This window comes from Rattus norvegicus, chromosome 7 (assembly GCF_021556685.1).
Source record: "Rattus norvegicus strain SHRSP/BbbUtx chromosome 7, alternate assembly SHRSP_T2T, whole genome shotgun sequence".
NCBI lineage: Eukaryota > Metazoa > Chordata > Mammalia > Rodentia > Muridae > Rattus > Rattus norvegicus.
The window spans coordinates 79,792,954-79,815,896 of record NC_141540.1 but is presented as its reverse complement, the minus strand read 5'-3'; the positions used below and the strand labels follow the sequence as shown (position 1 = coordinate 79,815,896).

At 42.5% G+C, this 22,943-nt stretch overlaps 1 protein-coding gene and 1 long non-coding RNA gene across 3 annotated transcripts; one reads left to right on the top strand and one right to left on the bottom strand.

Annotated features, from left to right (window-relative positions):
* The first annotated feature begins 203 nt into the window (after nt 1-203).
* Nucleotides 204-17,376, top strand: LOC148004771 (uncharacterized). The gene is made up of 2 exons (XR_015625501.1): nt 204-393; nt 16,166-17,376. It is a non-coding gene; the product is annotated as an uncharacterized LOC148004771 (long non-coding RNA).
* On the bottom strand, nt 6,834-17,117 carry Cthrc1 (collagen triple helix repeat containing 1). 2 transcript variants are annotated; one of them, NM_172333.2, is given in 4 exon segments: nt 6,834-7,340; nt 9,270-9,486; nt 12,885-13,106; nt 16,848-17,117. In NM_172333.2, coding segments are annotated over 4 exon segments (738 nt in total). In that variant the 5' UTR covers nt 17,004-17,117; the 3' UTR covers nt 6,834-7,197.
* Nucleotides 17,377-22,943: the final 5,567 nt, after the last annotated feature.

The window sequence follows — 22,943 nt, the reverse complement described above, 5'->3', positions numbered from 1 at the left end:
TAAAACTCTCTAGGTAATACAGAATCCAAACCTAACATGAAATCCTGTCATTCTTCAACCAGCTGTTATGGTGGGCCCTTGCCTCTCTGAAGATTGTTACAACTTGTATGAAGAGTATCCTCTTAGGGACCTTGGTGTGATGACATAATTTCTCTAGCGTCACTGTAGTAGCTGAGGAAAAGGGTTGGTCCTACCCACAGGATGTTTGTCCTCATTCTTAAGAAGGTGCGCAGTGGCAGGCGTAGGTGAGAGACACAGATATCTTTACAGTCAGAGAGTTCCATCCACATCCTTGAACAGCCTCTGCTTGTTTCCTTTCACCATCCAGCCGTCAGCACTGTCTTTAAGACAGTGGTAGCAGTCTATGTTTGTGACCGCCCTTCACTCCAGATGGTGAGTACTACTGCTTCATGTTACCCTCAGTAAGAGAACTTTCCCTTCATTCATCCTTTGGGACTATGGTGCTACAGCCTGGGATTCAGTCAGCATACCTTTTGTGGGCCAATATGCAGACTTATCTATAAACTAGGTTCATTTTTTTCTTTTCCAATCAGCTGTTCAGTGACCATTCCAAGAGACCAGAGTATGACCTGGAGAGGAGCCAGCAATTCAACAGGAGTTGTTTTAGAACAGTCTTGGCCACCTGCTCATGTATCTTATTTGTAACTCTGGACTTCCCACACTGTTCCCTAACCCTTTTACAATCGCCTTCCTACACACAGCTTAAGAGATGTGTCCACACTGAGGTCATGGTGATAAAATCCAGCCATGTAGGTCACATGATGTTTCTACAAGAGCTCACTACAGGAAGCCAGAGCTGTCTTTAAAAAAGAAAAAAAAAATAGCCATCTTCAGTAAAAAGCATAGTTTTCTTTCAAATCCAACAAGTCCAGTCCCCTACAGCCCCATGCTTCTTACTTCAGATCACATATGAAAGAAGACAGAGAAAAACACACTGGCAAGACCAGAGCCTCTTATCAGAAAAAACATGCATTTCCCAGAAGCTTCCAAGAAAGCATGCATGCTTCTTTGTGGGCGAGAGAACCTGGTGCTTGCTAAAATTGCCATTGAATACTTCTATCTGGCATAAATACTCAGAGTTATCGGGTCTGCTGGACCAGAAGTACCAAATGGTAATGTTATTTCTGCTGCTGCCTGAACCTGTTTCAGAGCCTTTGGGGCTGGTTCTCCTTCAAAACCGGCAGCCATAGAGGTAACTATACATGGGTTAAAGTATCACATTCAGACGTTAGAAGCTGCCTCTAAAACTCAAGAGTAGCAAGAATAGCTGTGTTGTTGGTTTTTTTTTTTTTTTTAAGAGTTTTGTTTTTGTTTTGGGGTTTGTTTGCTCGCTGAAATAGAGTATTTCTGTGTGTAGCCTTGGCTGTCCTAAAACTCATTTGGTAGATCATACTGGCCTCGAATGCACAGAGATCTGCCTGCCTCTGTCTCTACCTCGTCCTCTTGAATGCTGGAATACCTCTTGAGGCTTGTGTACCATGCCTGGCCTGTGATGCTGACTTTTTTTTTTTTTTTTTTTTTTTTTGGTTCTTTTTTTCGGAGATGCTGACTTTTTTAATGATTGCAAAAATATCTTTCTAACAACCTCTTTGCCTCTTGAAGAATATATACCAACATACTTCAAATTAATAACCTCTCAAAAAGTTTAGTCAAGTTGTGAGCCCCTGTAATTTTGTAATTTTATATATTGGGATTTGGTTGTTTTTTGTTTTTTTTTTTTAATTCCTAGGAGCTCTATACAAACAAGGGCGATGAATGAATGGGCTGTGATAGGAGTTCCAAATCAGTTATCCCATAGTGGAAGGGCACGGAATAAGGAAGCCCAGATTCTTAGTGTTGCTCAGTTTCAGATCATGGTTTATTTCAAGATACCAATATGATATCAGTGAATGTGAAGTGGGGGAGGAGAGGTGCCAGCTGCTGTACCACATCTCTGGTTGTTATAAAACGTAATAACCTTGGGGCTGGAGTGATGGCTCACTGTCTGCTTTTCCAAGGGTCCTGAGTTCAATTCCTAGCAACTACATGGTGGCTCACCACCATTTACAGTGGGATCTGATACTCTTTTCTGGCATGCAGGTATACATGCAGATAGAGCACTCATAAACATAAAATAAACAAATCTTTTAAACAAAATAAATCTCATCAACATCTCTGAAGTATTCCATCCCTCCCTTCATTAAATCCTGCCTTTGGCTTGATGGCGTGCTCTGTTTTAGGTTCTTTCTCCTCACTGATTTTCCTCAATCTGAAATTTCCTCTCTTGCATGTGGCTGTTTTCTTTCTTTGCAACGTGACCTCATCTCATAACTTTAATGTTCACATCTTACCTTTTTACTTCTCAAACAGTCTTGCTATACAGTCCAGACTGACCTTGAACTAGGATACTACTGGCTGGTTTTCAGGTCAATTTGACACAAGCTAGAGTCATCTGAGAGGAAGGGCTCTTATTTGAGAAAATGTCTCCATAAAATCAGGCTGTAGGCAAGCCCATAGGGCATTCTCTTAATTAGTGATCAATGGGAGAAGGACCATCCTATTGTGGGTGGGGCCATCCCTGGGCTTGTGGTCCTAGACTCTATAATGAAGAGTGGGTTGAGAGAGCCACGATGAGCAAGCCAGTCAGTAGCATTCCTCCATGGCCTCTGCATCAGCTCCTGCTTCCAGGTTCCTGCCCTCTTTGAGTTCCTGTCTTGACTTCCTTTGGTGGTAAACAGTGATGTAAAAGTGTAAGGTAAATAAGCCCTTTCCTCCTCAACTTGCTTTTTTGGCCCTGGTCTGTTGAAGCATTAGAAACTAGCAACTAGGAGAAGACAGTTAGCAGTCCCCTTGCCCTCCTGCGTGCCAGGATCACAGACACGTGCCACCATGCCCACCTTTACTCATCACTTCTTCAGGAAAATCTTCCAGAGATCTGTCTCCATCTCCAAACTTTCCCTGGAGCACCACGTCATCACTTCTAACTTCCTGTGGACCAGCTCTAAGTGGATATTCTATTAACAGTGAGCCCTAGCATGTTTAAAGCTACTATCTTGTCCCCAGATCTGCTCTGATCCCATTCCTACTTCCCTCGGGGTCCCAAGACCAAAGCTTAATTCTGTTATGTTGCTAGGCCTACCAATAAGGTCATAGTCTAGTAGCTGCGTTTAACAATTGTGGGTAATGCACACAACATGAGCTTCCTATTAGACACATATGATTTGATGGTGTTTGTATCAGTGCAAAATGTTATCACTACAGAACAAGTCCCGTGCTGCTGCTCAGCCGTTCTCTTCCAGCAGACGTTAATCCGCTCGTGCAGTCTGCCTCCTTACACTTAGTGTGGTGATTTCAGGCTCGTCCACGTTATAAGCGTGTTTGTCCTTATCGCTGATGATGTACATCATATTCATATGTCTCCATTTGTTCATCTTTGCCTTCGTAGTTGGGTTGTTTCCACGTTTTCACCATTGTAAGCGTTCACATGCAAGTCTTTGTGTGTACACTTTTTCCTTTGAATACGTGCGTAGGAATACAAGGGCTGAGGCGTGTGGCAGCTCTACCTTTAAGATACTCAAGAGCCACAAAACTTTCTGTACACGTGTACACATGGCCTCTAGTGCCCTATTGAAGTTCAACTTCATCCACATCCTTCTGAACACTTACTCCCCATTTTTAAATTCAAGCCTCCCAGTGCGTATAAAGTGGTTTTTCAGTTGAATTTTGATAATGACTGCTGGTACTTACTGGGAGTCTTTTTACACATTTGTGGGCTATTTCAGAGAAATGCCGATTTGCTTCTTTTATCTTTGATTGTCATTTGACTTCAATTCCCATTCAGTGGTCACATAGCTCCTCTTTATTACCCTACAGATAACTCTGGTCGCTTTTACCTCCATGGTGTTTTCTCAGTCTCCCTTGCCAGCTTAAACTCCTGTACATGGGCAGGTCGGCCCCTGAACATTGTTTATTTCCTACCTGAGAGTCTTCACTTAATGTTGTTGCTTTCATTCAAAATGTTCCTAATCCCCTCAGCCTTAGTTAGGGTTCCTGTGGCTGTAAAACACCATGATGACAAGCAAATTGGGGAGGGAAGGATTTATTTCCCTTACATATCCTGAGTCACAATCCACTTATTTAAACCAAAGAAGGAACTCAAACTCGGCAGGAACCTGGGGGCAGGAACTGATACTGATGCCATGGAGGAGTGCTGCTTACTGGCTTGCTCCTCATGGCTTGCTCAGCCTGCTTTCTTACAGGACCTAGGACCACCAGTGAAGGGTATCCCTGCCAACAGTGGCGCTGGCCTTCCTACATGAATCACTAATTAAGAAAATGCCATACAGGCTTGCCTACAGCCAGAGCATATGGAGACATTGTATCAATTGAGGCTTCTCCTCTCCACTAACTCTAGCTTATGTCAAGCTGACATTAAACTAGCCAGCACACCCTTCTTTTGTCAAAAATGTTACCTGTGTCAATGCATGTCTTTAATATCATTCCATCTAGACTGTCCCACGTCTTCCCAGCTAATTTTGAACTTGACTCCAGACATGCTCGATTAGTTGCTTTTCTTGTTGCTGTGATAATTGCAGAGAGCAAGATGCCCCTAATGGCGGGAAAGGCATGTGACAGAAGCAGGAAGTTGAAAGATCACATCTCAATTGCACATAAGAAACAAATAACCAATAGGAACTGGGCCGAATTCATATGTTCTCAAAACTCACCTCCAGATGTGTATTCTCTCCAGTAAGGCCCCACATTCAGAAAATTCCATAACTTCTCCAAACAGCACTACCAACTGGAGACCAGGTTTTCTAAATATATGCGCCTACAGAAGATGTTTCTTATTCAAACCACAGCACATGGATTCACATTATCTTAAACGTTTCAATATCTCTAAAGACTGAGCAGGGTTTAAAAATAACCATAACACCTCATCATATCTAAAAAGCATTTATACCATCAATGTTTAGATGTCAACTATCTTAAGGAAAGTTTGACCTTTTGTTGTGCTTACAATTTTCTTGAGTCAGTTCTGAGTACAGACCTTGCAATGGGTTGACATGATCTTATGCCTCTTTTTTTTTTTTTTTTTTTTTTTTTTGGTTCTTTATTTCGGAGCTGGGGATCGAACCCAGGGCCTTGCACTTCCTAGGCAAGCGCTCTACCACTGAGCTAAGTCCCCAACCCCCTTATGCCTCTTTTTAACAGTTTATTTTTCTTTCAATTTCTTCAGGAAGTCAAACCGTCTTTCAAGTTTCCTATACTGTTTATTTTGCTGTTTATATCTGTATCTTTTATCTCCTGTGTTTCCACCAAAGAATAGTCATATCTACATGCTGAACTGAATCTGGGTTTGACCACAGCAAAAACTTCTCTTAGGTGGTGCTATATGACTTTCTTAGGGGGCACTTTGTCTGGTCTCTCTTTGGGGGATATTAAGAGCCGTGAATCCACACTTAGAGATCCCTTAATTCATAAAGTGTTGTAAAGGAGGAGTCTAATGTTAGCATTCTTTCTTCATTTGTTAACTGTGAATATGTAATATAATTACGTGTGTGTGTGTGTGTGTGTCTGTGTGTGTGTGTGTGTGTGTGTATGCGTGCATGTGACATGATTGTGGTCTTTTGTTACAATTATTTATTTACTTTGTGTGTGTTAATGTGGGAGCACATATATGCCATGCATGGTAAATGTGTAGAGATCGGAGGGCAACTTTTAGTAGTTGCTTTTTGTCTTCTGTTGTGTGGATCCTGGAGATTGAACTCGCTTCATCAGGCTCGGTGGCAAACACCTTTAATGCACATACACTCCTCATTGGACTATATATACTTCATTCCTAAATGGTTTGGTTACTTCTGCTTTGAACTATACTACCTCCTTTATCTATCTCATTTCTGTATATGTTGTATTAGTCAGGGTTCTCTACAGTCACAGAATTTATGAAATGTGTGTGTGTGTGTATACACACACACACATATATACATATATATATATATATATATATGATTTATTAGAGTGACTTACAGGCTGCAGTCTAACTAACCCAATGGCCAGCCATGAATGGAGAGTTCACTCAGTCCCATGAAGCTGAGTGTTTCAGCCGCTCTCCTGTGCAAGTTGGAATCCTGAAGAAGGAGGCGCCAACAGATGTGCTAGACAGTAAGTGCAAGCAGACAAAAAAGGAATGATCCCTTCCTTCTCCCATTGCCCTTGTGTAGCCTCCCGGCAGAAGGTATGACCAAGAATAAAGGTGTACCTAAAGATCACACACAAGGTGTGTGCCAATTCGGACCAAAACCATCTGTAATCCAAGATCCAGTCCACAGGTGTGCCCTCCATTTCTGGTTCTAGTTCATTCCAGATAAAGTCAAGTTGATGACTGAGACTAGCTATCACGTGCCTTATCCTTTCTACAAAATGGTAAATAGTTTGTGACCAGAGTCATATGTTTTTACTCTTTGATATATTAAGATAAAAATTCCTAGACTATGTTATATTCCTGTCATATAAACACCCTTAGGTCTTCATGTCCCTCAGGATGCAGAGCCATGTAATACATATGCAACAATGTCATAAATTGCTAAATAAATACTTAAAATTTAGATTTATGTTTAACTTCTCATATGTTAAGTACTGGGAATTCAACTTCAGTGGCAAAATGTTCAGTTTAAAAATGCTAAAGTTGCCAGGCGTGGTGGTGCAGGCCTTCAACCCCAACACTTGGGAAGTATAGGCAGGCAGATCTCTGAGTTCGAGGCCAGCCTGGTCTACAGTGCAGATTTTAGGACAGCCAGGGCTACACAAACAAATGAACAAACAAATAATACTAAGGTTGTTTGAAGCATTTTATTTAACATATAAAATAATTCTATACAGCTCTTACAAAGACATAACTTTTATATGTTTCAAAATGTCAACAGTAGGAAATATTAAAGACTATAACAGCATTCCGGTATATAGGCTCAAAAAGTAATCAATGAGAAATAAAATCCTGAAACCATCTTTGGTTGAAATAAAATGGATAATGCTAGATCTTAAAGTGTGAGATCACACTTTGGTCTGTAAACGTATTTAACTTTGCTTTTTCATTTGGCTGAGCACATAAGTGACTTCTGAAATGTCATTTAAATGACCCATCCAGAGGCTTGATTTAACAAGTAAATGAGGCAGGGAATGAAACCTTCAGGGGCTTTATTTTGGTAGTTCTTCAATGATGATGCGGGACACAGAATTCCACCCAGTAGAAGCGTCTCCTTTGGGGTAATCTGAACAGGTGCCGACCCAGATGGCCACGTCTACCAGTCCAGCACCAATCCCTTCACAGAGTCCTTCCACTGCAAAACAGAGCCAGTCACAACTCAAGGACAAGAAGCAAAACCATTCACTTTGCATTTATGATAGAAAATCAGATTATAGTTCTGTTTAACGTAAAGCTAATTAAAAATTCTCATAACGTGATTTCATAGTCAAGGCCTCCTTTTTCTTAGTTGATACATAGACGTTTTCAAAGGCATTTACACAATCACTCCGCCATTACCTCAACAGACAGTACTCTCAAACCAAAATGTGCTCTGGTTACTGACAGCCAAGGAACAGTCTACCCAACCCCACGGGAAGCCTACGCTCCCAGCTTTCAAGACTTCCCAGCTTTGGAAGAGACCTGAACCGGAGCCTGGATCAAGATGTGCAAGTCTTTTAAAAGAAAGTCCTTTTCGACATTGATCCCTAGATCTGATGTTATTCAAATCAAATCAGGATAGCACTTTTATATAAGAAAAAGAAATTCTAGCTTAATTTATACCATCCCTTCAGTGTGTAAATCCACTTTATATAGATTCTTATCTTTGGCAAAAAAAAAATTACATCTATGTATGTGTGTCTATCTGTATGTATGTATGTATGTATGTATTATGCATCTACCTACCCAGTCTACTGTCTATCTTATGTATATACAGGTGGATACACACATGCCATACTGCACATGTGATGATTAGAGGACAGCTTATTACAGGAGTTGGTCCTCTCCTACCACCATGTGGGTCCCAGGGACCAAGCACAGGTCATCGGGCTCTGAGGGGTTGGGGGAGTGCCTTCTACTGTTAAACCATCTCACTGACCCTTTAATAGGCTTATTATATTAAAGAGAACTGCTGCTTCTGTTCTGTACAGCAGTATCCTATACGTCCTCTGGGCTCTCACATGCTAACATACATCTTACATTCCAACTTACCGGTGTTCTTCACTCGCATCTAAAGAAAGATTTCACTGTTGGTCACTGAAACAGGCAGAGAGACACAGTACCTTTGATGTCTGTGCAAAGAGCAAAAGGAAACTGGACTTGGTAGATTCTTGAAGAAAATGGCTCTTGGCATAAAGTAGTACTGTGACTGCTCAGCTTTCCTACCTGGTTGAGATTGATGTGCTCATGTGCCCTGACAGGTTTTTACCTTAGTTGAACTTAATGCAGTTCAGCTGAGCCCCAGGAATATGGGACTGAAGCAGTCTGCCTTCCCTGGCTATGACATATGCACTAGTTCAGGCCTCTTCTACAGTTGGGAGGTAAGCAGTGGGCCCACAATCGCATGTAAGCTGTCTAGCAGTCCACACCATGCTGGCTGAAAATGCAGACCAGCAGTACTCAGGTTGCCCCGAGGCCTTGGCCCCCTGTTTCTCTAGAAATGTGTCCACTTAGCCCTGAAGGCAACAGACGCTGGACAGGTGTGAGTCTAGCATCAGCCACACTGCAAGCCAAACAATGAGATGATTACCTTTAATTGATGACCAAATCCCCATTAACTGAGTCTTCCTGGAGGAGCAGTGCCCAGAGCAGGTAATCTTTTTAAGTTTCCCAGGTGAGCCCATTGTGTTGCCAAGATTGGGAACCAAAGCAACTGCTGTACAGAATTCCTAGCTGTTTTGCCATTTCTAACTTATCACTGACTTTCAATTTGGGGGCATATCATCACAGCTAGGGGTTTTGTTGTTATTTGCTTTGTTTATTTTAAGACACAGGTCCTGGAGTCTTACACCAGAGATTCTGAGTCACTTGCTCAGAGATGACACCCTAGCATCTGTACCATTTGAAAAAAAAGATCTGTAAAATTATGTGACTTGCAGTCCAAGGTGGAGGGAGAGTCATATACTCTGAACGAACCTGCTAGAGGTTTACTTATAACAGGCTGATTACCCAGGATAACAGTGGAAATCAAACAACCTCTTAGGCAGATCTGAGGCCCGTTCAGCAACAACACTATTACACATACCGGAGGAAGTACGATGAATATTAATAGTTGAATTTAACTCAGGGCTTCCTTGGTCCAGATAGATGATAGCTTCAATGGGAAGAGGTCCTGAACATTCAGCTCCATTAAAGGTAAAATACCAGCGTTGACAGCAAGCATTCCTGCATTTGAGCCGAAGCGAGCCACTGAACAGAACTCGAAGAGCGCTGTTGGATCGCATCTTTGTGAATGTACATTCCTGCCCAGGCCGGAAAACAGCAGACATTTATCATGTTAATTAAAGTTACTTCAACCATCAACCTGGAAGCTAACTGGGAACTGTGGCCACAGTCTGAAATTTGGGGGAGGTCTTTGAGACTCCATTGACCAATAACTCAAAAAGAGGTCCCCATATCTGGTATTTTCTTATTTGGTAGTCTATGGTGTCTAGGGAAATGCCATTTAAGCTCCTTTTATACATGTGCATGTATATGTTTTAGGAAGCGTCTACTGTAGCTTCCATATGGCTCTTTTCAAAGTTCTTTAGTGTTACTCTTGCTCACACACTCTCTCTCTCCTGCCCTCCCATCTAACTTGTTCGGGTATTTCCTTTCCTCCTCCGTAACGCCTGCGTTCTATCTCCTTCCCTTGAATGACCCCTTACTAACTATAATTTCTATGAATATATATCCTAATTTAAATGTGCATATCTAAAGATTCAAAGCTAGCAGCCACACATGAGAGAAACCATGCTTCTTTCTTAGTCTTCCTGGGTCTGGGTGACCTCATTCAAAATGATTATTTCCAGCCTCCACCCATTTACCTGTGAAGTTCATAATTTCCCTTTTCTTTACATCTGAATAATACTCCGACTTCTGACAATACCACACACTTAAGTCCCCAGGCATGGATAATTAAGCCACCACTGACAGAGGATTCGTCCTTACTAGCTAGCTTTCGTTGTACTGGGAGGCTCAGTGCGTGCTGCCAAGGAGAAAGAGTGGTGAAAAGTCTTACCCAGCCGTGAGCCCTGTGGACGGTGATGCCACGGCTGCAGCAGTGGTTCAAGTGTAAGGGAGTAACTAACTATCTAATGATGGGGTCAAAGCCTGCTCTACCAGAAGATGAAACTCATGCCTGATTTGGTTAAGTGGACCCAAAATCCATATCTGACCAGCTCATAGGGTCCTAGTGGAGAAACTATTATTCCACTAAAAGGACACAGTAATAAACTGGCCCCCAAGGATTCTTTTTTAATACATATAAATTAATACATTTCTTCAACCCTCATCATAGAGCCTTCCTTTTAAAGTAGATGGAGATTAATACAGAGGCACACATCTGGTTGATGTTCAGAGAATGGGGGCGAGGGGATGAGGTAGCAGACACCTGCAATGAAACAGAATTTGCCAGACATGACAGGGCCACGGCACACATGAACTCACAGCAGGTTACATGTGCAAGGCCTGCATGAAATCAACCTAGCCAAAATCCCAGCATGGATGGGGAGGAGCCCATGAAGTCCCGCTCCTAGCTGTGGAACTGTGGGCCACTGATGGCTGCCAGGGAGACAGTATCTGTTTTCTTCAGAGATGAGGCCCCTGAGAGGCTTCCTATGCTCCAGTAGATTACCCTCCAGCTACACACATGTAGACAGCACTAAGTGGGCTTGGTGGAGCGTTAAAGCAAGTACATGAAGTGAGAGGGAGAGGGGTGGAGTGAGGGGTGGAGGAGACAGTGGAGGGGAGGGCATTGGAGAGACTAAAATACTGAAAATATGCTGTGAATTTTACCTGCCTTCTCCCCGTGACTTTAACAAGCTTACATTTTATAGAGGGATAAAGAGTACTTATAAGATCGATACAAAAACCAAGAAAATCAATTTCTGGCTTTCTTTGATGGTTTTATTTAACTTCATGTACTTCCTGTTTATTTTAAAAAACAGCTAGTCTTCAGTACTTTTGGCTAATGGATTTATGTACTTTTCTCTACTGAAAAACAGTAACTGTTTAGAACAACTGTCTAACTCTAGGTTAGACAATTGGATACAGAAGTTAGCACAAAGGAAACCCCACCCCCAGGAGCTGGCCCTCTAGAGCTTTGGTGGATCTCTGCTGGTGCGGATTATGTTCACTCTCTCCATCACCTGGGGTGGTAGTGGTTGTTGTTGTTTCAGTCAGTGTTTCCAGTAGTCCAAGATGGCCTCAAAATTGCTATGTAGCCAAGGATGGCTTCTACTTCCTGAATACTGAGATTATGGGCATGAGTCACCACACCAGGCTAGACCTTTCTTTTGTGCAACTACACAGGATACAAAATTACTGAACGACACAGTAATAAAATCTAGCCTTGTTTTCTTCCCTCTAGCTGGTCTCCACAAAAATCTACATTGGCTACCTAAAAATCTCTTCCTTGCAGAATGTTTCTGTATTCATTGTAACCTCTGCTGAAAACCATGGCATCTTAATAGTGCAGGAACTACAAAGGGACATTTTTTGGGAGAAAAAATGACAACTTCTCTTGAATAACTATAAATAAGAAAGCAGTCCACCATTGTCAGATGTTGAAATAGCAGGCATCATTCAAATAAAACACGTTCTTTAAAAAATCACATATAAAGAGAGAAAAGGGGGTTGGGGATTTAGCTCAGTGGTAGAGCGCTTGCCTAGCAAGCGCAAGGCCCTGGGTTCGGTCCCCAGCTCCGAAAAAAAGAAAAGAAAAAAAGAGAGAGAAAAGACCTCTATTACCAAATATGATGGCTAGATGAAAAACCTGTCACAGGGAATCAAGACATTCCTGAACTTTTAAAATAGAGCAGAAAAGGCTGAGAGGAAAAACGTGGATGATGCCGTCTTACACCTTAAAACCTTAGAGTTTTATGAAAATAAACTTCGGTGTTCCGGATGGTCGTGGTAAGTAGATTCATGAAGCCCCAAACTATAGCTAAGGAGGCAGGAACAGAGGTGGTCATCAAAAGAAGAGATGGAAACAGCACGGGCCTTCTCAGCCTTGTCCCATCCCACTGGACTTGCCCATGGCACGTCATCCAGCCCAGGGCCTGACACATGAGAGGCTCCGCACGCGCCCACTCAGCTACATCCGGGTCTCTGGGAGACAAAGCACTAATCACTGGTTCACTCAGTCAGTCCCTGGATCGTTCATCAAAATGCTGTACGGGACTTGCTATTTTGTGTGCTTCTCCTTACACAAATGTTACAGAATCATCATAGTCACCATTTTAAATCACTAGCAAACGACTTCAATTCTCTTAAGCGGTTTTAAGCGGTGCACCGGACCAAGGACTTCCCATAGCAGGGATCCCAGTCCCGTGTAATTTTTAAGCTCATCTTCTACTTTTAGGTCTGAAGCTACAACAGGATGTGTTAAATTAATTTAAAGTTCCTTTATCATAAGAGCACAATGCTATACTTTTTGTGTTTGCTTTTATAAAATAGTGATTATCTTAGAAATGCCTTTATAAAATTAACCAAAATGTTATCAATTTTTTCATTAATTTTAAGTAAAAAGTCACACATTACCTACTCTGAATCTTTCTTTTTTAAGTCCTTTGGTTTAACAAAAAATAAAATAAAATTGGCAATGACTTATACAAACTCAATTTTGCTTCAACTTTACTATAATTTGGACTTTACTTACCGCAATTTTCCCAAGATCTATGCCATAATTAAGTGAACTCCATGAACACTGCTTGTAGTTTGGGGTCCAGGATTCCTCAAAGCTTTCCCTTAAGCACTCCCCTTTCTCTCCTTTGAATCCATCCCGACCTGGGATTCCCGGTGTGCCAGGAATGCCATTGGCCCCAGGGCTCCCGTCGCGACCAGGAACTCCTGCTGGTCCTTGTAGGCACATCCCATTATACTACAAAGGAGAAGGGGAAGGGTACAGTTACTTAAGATGCAAACTCAGAATAGGGCATAGTGGTGTAGTTCAGTGGCATAACTCTCACTTAGCAAGCATGAAGCTCAAGGTTCGATCGCCAGTACGGAAATAGGTAAATAAAGAAATACAGTCAGGCATACATAGACAGTATGTGAGAGTTAGATGATCACAGCTGTGTTTATTTTGAATCTGTGAGAGTCCTTCTAATCCACCTTGTCCGTGTTCTAATGGATTACAATGGAGAACTCTTTTTAAGCATATTTAGAAAACATTGTCATGTCTTCATACTTTTTTTTATCGCATAAACTTATACAAATCAAAGAGAAAGTATTTTTAATTTTCTTTTTCTTTCTACATCTGAACACACACACACACACAACACACACACACACACACACACAAACACACACACACAAGCTCTATTGTTGTTGTTATTTTATGAGTATGGTAGCATGTCTGGTCTGTGGAGATCTGAGGACCAATTCCTGGGAACTGGAATGACAGACAGTTGTGAGCTGCTCTGTGGGGGCTGGGACTTGGATCCAGGTTTTCCAGAAAAGCAGCCAGTGCTTCTAACTGAGGAGCAATCTCTCCAGACCCTGACACTCTATTTTAACCTCTTATAATCCCTTTCTTTTTATTTGTTTGTTTTTGCTTGTTTGTTTGTTCTTTTGTTTGTTTTATTTTTTGGTTTTGGATTTTTTGTTTGTTTGTTTGCTTTTGGTTTTTTGTTTTTTGGGTTTTTTTTGCTTTTTGCTTTTTTTAGAGACAGGATTTCTCCCTGTAGCCCTGGCTGTCCTGGAACTCACTCTGCCTCTCAAGTGCTAAGATTAAGACTTGCACCACCACCACCAAGAGCACAATCCCATATTTTAGCAAGGGACTTGGTCCCATAAATGCACTTTTACATTACTACACAAGATTTTTAATGCTCGTTTTTGGTTGTTTATTTCTCTTTTTGCTATAAATATTAATATAATGAAAATACTTACCCATATAGACTTTTCCTTCTGCATGATTTCCTTAATATTAATTGCCAGGGAAATAATTGTGAAATAAAATGTTAGCAGGCGACGACTGTCTTGTATTGCAGCATCTCTAAGTTGCATGTGCATCCCCTCTGCTCTTCCTACTTTCATGCAGAGGAAGGTATAGTGGGTGGAATTCGTCCAGTTCGTTCTGTCTCCCTACAGAGGAGTCTGTGGCCCAGTTTCATGTGACCTCAACAGGTGTGTGGTAATCTACCAAATCATCCGTAAGTGCCAGTGTTCGCCATTTTGTTGTTCGTTTGGGTATGTTGTGGAATTTTAAATGCATGGATTCTAGAACCTTTTTTCTTTTTTTAAATACTAGACTCATCCTTTCTTAGATGTGTAAGACCAGGCCGTTTACTGAGCATTTCAATGCCTGTTTCCTTATGAATAAAATGAGGATGATAATAAACGTTATTGCTGTGAAGTTAGTGGCTGGTAGGCCTGTAATCCCTGCACTTGGGAAGCAGGGGCAGTAGGATCCTGTTCAGGGTCCTCGCAACACAGCAAATGTGAGGCTAGCCTGGGATACATGAGACCACACACACACACACACACACACACACACACACACAGAGGGGGGAGGAGAAGGAGAGGGAGAGAGAGAGCACGCAAGCATGAGAGAACACATACTTACATTGCATTAGTGGGGCTTGAACTCAGAACCACATGCATATCAGCAAGTGCTCTACCATTGAGCTACAGTGCTAATATTTTGAGCTTTGCTTGTCGATTCCTGAACCTATGCTTAAATTAGTTCACATAGAAACAGGGGTGACATTAATTAGACTTTTCAAAATGCAATGCACTCCAATTAAAGTTTTTTAACATTTCATTTACTGTTGTAAATTCCTCTAGTATATTTGATGATTTTTAAATTCCTCCCAGGAAAGATGCTACGTAGAGTAAGATTGTTTTTTCTCAACTTAAAATGTTAGTCCCGATAGGTATTTAGAATTATTAATGAAAGTCAACAAAATGAATACATGTGAATGGAAGCTCAAATTCCCTCTCCTAAAGCCCCATTTCCGGTGTTGGCCACTAGGGGGCAGAACGCAGCGGAAGCGTGAAAGGCATGCTTTGAAAGTACCTTACACAAAGTCGCTTTATAGAATCCGTGGAAAGCTTCCTAATTACTGAGTGGACTTTTTCTGTCACCAAGACCAACTCCGATCTGCAGGATGCACCTGAGCCTGGCTGCACAGTATGCTTTTCCAAGTTGGGTTAGAGGTGTGGGAAACCACAGGTACTGTAAAATCCTTAGAGGGGAAAATATTAGCTTTACGGGGAAGATTATTCCATGTATCTTAGCTACACATTCATAAAATGCAAACTGCCCATGAGCCACACTCTTGGCACAGTTTCTTTTTTAACAACCTATGTACTTAAAATAGAACTGTAGCTCCAACATAGTATGCTTTTGTGGAAGAAAATTATATATCAGAGTATAAAATAACAACAAAAACCCTACCACTGCTGTGTGAAACAGCAGGGACCACCTCCAACTCCCCCGTGCTTTTGAATCCAGTCTAGAACTAGCTGTCTGGGAGCATGGTTTATTAGCTCAACTTAGAATGTCAGTGGAAGAAATTCAAATGTTAAAAAAATAATAATAATAAAATCACTAAATGCCCCCTGTCATTTATGTATCGCAATGCCTGACATTATAGATTGGTTTAAGGACAGAAGTGTATGATGTGCCAAAGACTACAAATCTGTCAATGGCTGGCTCTTGCATGGAACAGAAAAACTCTCTGCCCTCCACTAGGTTTGTTGACTTTTAGAGGGAAAAGTTTAATGCAAACAGACTTTCCCAAAGATTAGCCTCTCAGAAAGCGCTTGGGATATTTGCTTTCCTGGAAGCGCTTTCTTTCCCCTTAGCTCAATTGCAGTGTTCCTGGCTGGTAGTCACAGGTTAAGACCTGACGGCGCATCAACTTTTAAAAGATCAGGTAAAATGGGTCCTTGGAAGGGTTTCTAACGGGGCCCTTCGTTTTCTCCTTCCAGCTTCAAACCAATCCTGGCCCAAGCTGTGGTCCTCCAAGAAGTAAATTGCAGTTCATAGTTCCCGGAAAGAAGACCAAAGTGATTCATAATCTTCAAGTCACAAGAAGCTGGATGAATGCTTTGCGGGGGTTGTTAGCCTCTCCTCCAGGCAGACGTGGCCACTAGTCCTCAGAAAGGACACGTTGCACGGTCTTGGCCCAGGCCCAGGCCCAGGCGACCAGCTGGCCTAGGGTCTTCCTCAGACTTGCTTTTGAAATCGAATAGCTCAGTCTACTCCAGTTGCAGTCATAATGTTCCCCACTTCTACCAACGGTGGCCTCCCCTGGGGCCAGAAATTACTGGGCGACTATTCGGATTCGGGTCATCCTACTTGACCCACTTGGATCTGTAGGATGACCTCTCACTAAGGTCTCCCGTGGAGTTTCAAGACTCCACCGCAGACGTGCCTCAGATCCGCCCCCACCACACACACACACACACACACACACACACACACACACACACACACACACACACACACACACACACGGCAGGACACTGAGGCACTCAAGATACCTAACACACTGTCCTACATTCACCCCTCCAGTCAGCACCATACAACAACTGTACTGATGCCCTCCCTCTGCGAGCATGGCTGGGTCCTCTCCTCCAGCGCTGAGGACCGACTCTCACTCAGACTCACCAGGTCTACCACTTCCCTCTGCCGGATCAGCGCTTTTTGCTTCACCTTGGGATTCTCAGAGGCGCTGGACGGCGCGGACAGCTGCAGAAGCAGCAGTAGCACAAGGAAGAGGCCGAGCAGCAGCTGTGGGGAGGCGGCGCGGCCTTGGGGGTGCATCGTGTGCGGTAGCTGCGAAGCGCAGAGCAGGAGGCAAAGGGGTCGGCAGAGCCCGGCCCTGCTCAGCGTCTGGCCCAGCTCTGCCGCCGGCCGCATCAATGCGCCTTTCACTGAGCGCCGCCCTCCCTTCTTCCCTCCCACCCCCTGGACACCAGAGCTTGCATACTGTAATAGGCCTGGGTCCCCCGCTCTAGCCCGCCCCTCCTCCGCAGCTCCGCCCGCCCAGACCCTCGCGGGTTGCTGCCGAGCCAGAGAGGAACGCGCCTGCGGTGACCAGGAGGGTGACAGTGGTCTGGAACCACAGGTGGCTGGGAATGGAGACAGCACCGCCTGATTTTCTTAGAGGCACGTGTCTTAACTCGGGTCCAGGGATCACCTTCACTCCTAAAAAGCTTCGGCTCATTATTTTTAAAAAAAAGTGACGTTTGGGGTCACTATTAAACGAAGAAAGTCATAATATAACAGCCTTTAAGAGTCCTATGACCCAGATGATCGATAGTGTTTGAGTGTGTTACCTCCAAGATGCAAGGCTTTGTTCACGTGGCCTCTTCGGCAGCACGGAAAGTAACCAACATTCCGTGGTGCAGGTTCACTTTCACGCGCTTATTCCACGTCAGACTGAGATATTTAAAGTTCTATCCAACTCCAACCAGGAAAGCAGCCTCCAACTCCATCAGGCAGTCCCGGACAGGGAAGCAGACAGGCGACCTCAGGTCCAGTCCCTAGTTTTCCTCCTGAGCTCTGCCCCAGAACACGTGCAGCAGCCACAACCACCTCAGCTGGTACATCCCAAGATCTTCCCCCTCTTAAACTCCCTTCCCCCATTCATTGTCCTGTCCTACCCTCCTACCCCAACTCCAGCAGGCACTCCTTGGGAACATACAGGCCACACTGGGCAGTAAAACAGACAGGCTAATTGCAGATCTTCACTTCTCCCTCTGCTCCCCGAAGTGGAACCCCTCAGTCTCATCCCCACTGCTTCTGCACCCATCTCCAGTGAACCATACAGATTTTCCCCTCCAAACTTCCCTTCCCGCACTCATTGTTTCATCTGAGCCTCCAGCTCTGACTACACTCACTGGGAACCCACAGGCTACTCCTGTCCTGCAGTAACATTCAGGGCAATAGGTCTCCACTAGAACCCACCAACCCTGTCACAGCAGGCCCTGAATATTCCAACCTAGCTGGAGCACAAATGAAGACCTTAAAACAGCCTATACATGTAAGATAGAGGTCCTTAAAAAGACAACATTAAGTCCCTTAAAGAAATCTGTGGAAGCACAAACAGTGGAAGCAAAAGAATAAAGCCACAACAAAAACAAAACAAACAGGGCCAGATGGTTTTAGTACAAAATTCTACTAGATTTTCAAAGAAGAGTTAATGCCAATGCTCCTCAAATTATTCTACAAAATAGAAACAGAAGGGGCATTGCCTAATTCATTGTACGAGGCCACAATTACCCTTATCCCAAAACTACGTAAATACCCAACAAAAAAAAAATTACAGACCAATTTCCCTTATGAATGTAGATGCAAAAGCACACAATAAAATACTTGCAAATTGATTCCATGAACTCATAAAAAAATCAACCAATATAATCAAGTAAGCTTCATCCCCCAAATGCAGGGATCATTCAACATATGTAAATCGACAAACATAATCTACCATATAAACAGACTGAAAGACAAAAATCATCTCATTAGATGCAGAAAAGTCCTTTGGAAAAAATCCAAACCTCCTTCATAATAAAAGTCCTGGAGAGATTAGTGATATAAGAGACATACTTCAACATAATAGAGGCTGTTTACAGTAAGTCCATAGACAGTATCAACTTCAATGGAGAGAAACTCAAAGTAAGTCCACTAAAATCAGAAACAAGACAAGGTTTCTACTCTCTCCATATCTATCCAATACAGTACTTGAAGGTTTTATCTAGAGCAATGAGACAACTGACAGAGATCAAGGGCATACGAATTGGAAAGGACGAGTTGAAGTGTCTTTATATACAGATGATATGGTATTATACATAAGTGATGTGAAAAATTCCTACCAAGAAACTCCTACAGGTGATAAACACTTCCAGCAAAGTAGCCAGATAACAAAATTAACTCACAAAAATAAGTAGCCTTCCTATATACAAATGACAAACAGTTTGAAAATGAAATCAGGAAAACCACACTTTTTACAATAGCATCAAATAATAAAATATCTTGTGGTAACTCTACCCAAGCATGTAAAAAGCTTGTATGATAAAAACTTTAAGATTGAAGAAAGAAATTGAAGAAGATATTAGAAGATAGAAAAATCTCCTATGCTCATAGTAAAAATTATCATTTTGAGAGGCCAAACTTACTCCATCTTGGGACCGACCTTTCTCTATTTAAAAAAAGAAAGAGAGCCAGAGACTGAGAACTTGATCTACAGCTGAACCCAAGCTGCATTCAAAGTTCTAGGAAGAGCCACATAGTTTGTCTCCGGTCCATATCCCAGAGTTACTCCCTACCCGCTCCCTAGCAACAGCCAATGAAGATTAGTCTAATAGCTCCAGATGTGCTTTCAGACCGTTTGTGATTGTTCACAGTCTTGCTTCAGAGCCCACACCTGTCAGCTCACAACAGTCATTCAAGTAGATGCTTGCCAGGCTGGAACCATCCCCACCCCACCCCCACCCCCGATTGCTCACCATTTTCTATAAAACCTTATCCCACTAAGGGCTCAGGGCTTCACCCCCGTGCTGCTGAGTCAGTGTCAGAGATGAGCCCAAACTGGAGCTTGAATAAAAAGACCCTAGTACAATTGAATCAGAATCAGTCTTTTGGGGTTCAAGAATGCTTCTTGAGCGGGCACAACAGTCTTACCAAAAGCAGTCTACAGATTTAATGCAATCACCATCAAAATTCCAACACAATTCTGTAAGTGTAACTTTTATTTACCAGAGGTAATTGTTATCTCAGAGGCATACTGCTGAATAAACTCATTCTTTCTAGCTCTATCTGAGCTCTGGCTAGCTGTCCCAGACTCCTTTCCAAGCTGACTGATTCAAACTGGCTTCTCTCAGCTTCTAACTGAATTGTCCTGCTTGGCCTCAGACTAACTCAGGCAATCTGTTCTAATCTTCTGGCACCTTCTCATTCTCTGGCTTATTCTGTTTTCACCTGCAAACCTGTCTCTGCAAAACTGTCCCAGTTATTCTCTCTCTCTCTCTACCTCTCTCTCTCTCTTCCCACCCCGCTCCCTCTCTTCCTCCCCCATCTCTCCTATTGCTCTCTTAAGTCACCTCTCTTTTTTTTCACTTCTCTTTTCTGTTCTCATGAAAGTTGGGGGTATCCTATCTTTGACTCATTCAGTCAAATCTTTCTTTGACTTATCACTTTGTCTGCCCCTCAATTAGATGTCACCTTCAAACATGAGGGTTTCCTTCTAAAAACTAAACTTACCTCCATTGTTTGAGATTAAAGCAGTGTACTAAGGATGTGCTTGTATTCCAGTCAGATCATATTGTGATCCAGGGCATGTTGACATTTCAAGCTAGAAGGTCTTTGGATGTGATCCCTTGCCAGAGCGGCCATGTTTTTGGATTAAAATTCCTTTACACAATTCCTCACAGGACTTGAAAGAACAATTTTCAGCTTCATATGGAAACACACACACACACACACACACACACACACACACACAGAGTAGCTAAAACAATCCTAAATAATAAAAGAACTGCTGGAGGTATCACCATTTCCAATCTCTAATTGTCCACAAAGTTACAATAGTAATACAGCATGATATTGCCACAAAAATAGACATGTTGATCAATGAAATAAAACTGAAGACCCAGAAACATAGTCCACACATCTATAGGAAACTAATAAAAAGGCCAGAAATACACACACTAGAAAGGAGACTGCCTCCCAGCATAGCTGCAGCCATTTTGTTCCATGCCTGCCAGCTATTTCATATTGTTGCTGCAATTGATGCAAAAAAATAATTTGACTCAGAGCAGGGTCATGGTGACCACATACCCTTTTATGTTCTGTATGTTAATCTTAAGAAAGTCCACAACTATAAGCATCAGGTAGGACCAATCAAATTAAAGACAATGTGAACTGTAATGTCTAAAATTATTTGAATCAGGACCAACCACTGGGCAGCACTTCCAGCACTTGTGTATGAGCTCATCGTGGTTTATGTGGTTTTAGCCTTTATAAGCTGACATAGAAAAATGTTCAGTGTCATAGCCCCAGCCCCCAAATTCTGAGCTATGGCCCTAATTGATCAGTCTTAGGGTATGCATTCAATCAACCATCCCTAACTGACTGAGATAGGTGTTTGTGTGGTTTGTGGGGTGACTCCCGGACCCCCTAAAGACAATATCTTCAACAAATAGTGCTGACCAAACTGGATAGCTGTGTGTAGAAGAATACAGACATATTCTGATCACCCTGTATGAAACTCAACTCTAAAATGTCTCAAAGACCTCAACGTAAGGCCAGATAAAATGAATGTTATAAACGACAAAGTGGGGAGTAGTCTTGAACTCATTGGGGCAGGAAAAAAAACTGTGAGAATAGAACAGTAGTAACACAGGCACTGGGCTGGTTTGAATAAAGATGTCCCCCACAGGCACAAATATCTGAATGCTTACTCATCAGGGAGAAGGATGAAGAGGTGTGACCTTGTGTCTTAGGGTTTCTATTGCTGTAAAGAGACACTGTGACCAAGGCAACTCTTATAAAGGACAACATTTAATTGAGACTGGCTTATAGGTTCAGTCCATTATTGTCATGGTGAGAAGCATGGCAGCATCCAGGCAGGAATGACATTGGAGGAGCCAAGAGTTCTACATCTTGATCTGACTGCAACCAGGAGAAACTGACTCTTCTGCATTGGGCCACCCCCAAGTGATGCACTTCCTCCAACAAGGCCACACTTCCTATAGTGTCCTTTCCCATCCACCAAGCATATTCAAGTCACCACACCTTGTTAGAGGAAGTGAGACCTTGTCGGAAGAAGTGTGTCACTTGGGTGGCCTTTGAGGTTTCAAAAGCCGACCCCAGGCCAAGCATCTTGTTCTTCCTCTCTTTGCTGACAGATCAGGATCCAGCTCCCAGCTACTGCTCCAACAACTGCCTGCATATTGTCATGATCCCCACCATGGAGATAATGGACTAAATCTGTGAAACTGCAAGCTGACCCTCACTGAATGCTCTCTTTCATAAGAGCGGCCCTGATCATGGTGTCTCTTCACAGCAATAGAACAGAGACAAAGATAAAAAAATAACATGGGATTTCATAAAACGGACAAGCTTATGTATAGCAAAGGATACCACAATTCTGACAAAGTGTCAGGCTACAAAAAAGAAAAAAAGAGTTTTACCAACTACACATTAACTAGGAGGATAATAACCAAAATATACAAAGAACTCAAAAAAGGGGACATCAAGAAACCAACTCAATTAAGACAGGAAGCACAGTTCTAAGCAGGGAATTTGCAAAAGAAGAAACTCAAATTGTTGAGGAACAGTTAAAGTAATGTTCAACATTCGTAGCCACCGGGGAAATGCAAATCAAAACTATCCTGAAATTTTATTTTACACCAGTCATGACCAAAATTAATAAAACAAATGACAGTTCATGCTAGCAAGATGAGGAATAAGGGAAATTTTCAGCCATTGCTAGTGGAACTGCAAACTTGTGCAGCTTCTATAGAAATCAGTGTGGTGGTTCTTCAGGGAGCTGTGAATTGATTTATCTCAAGATCCAGCTATATCATTCTTGAGCATATACCCAAAGGACACTTCATCCTGTCACAGAGACACTCGCTCAATCATGTTCATTACTGTTCTACTCTAATAGCCAGATATTGGAAACAACATAGATATCCTTCAACAGAAGAATGGATAAAGAAAATGTAGTACATTTGCGCAATGGAGTACTATTCAGATGTT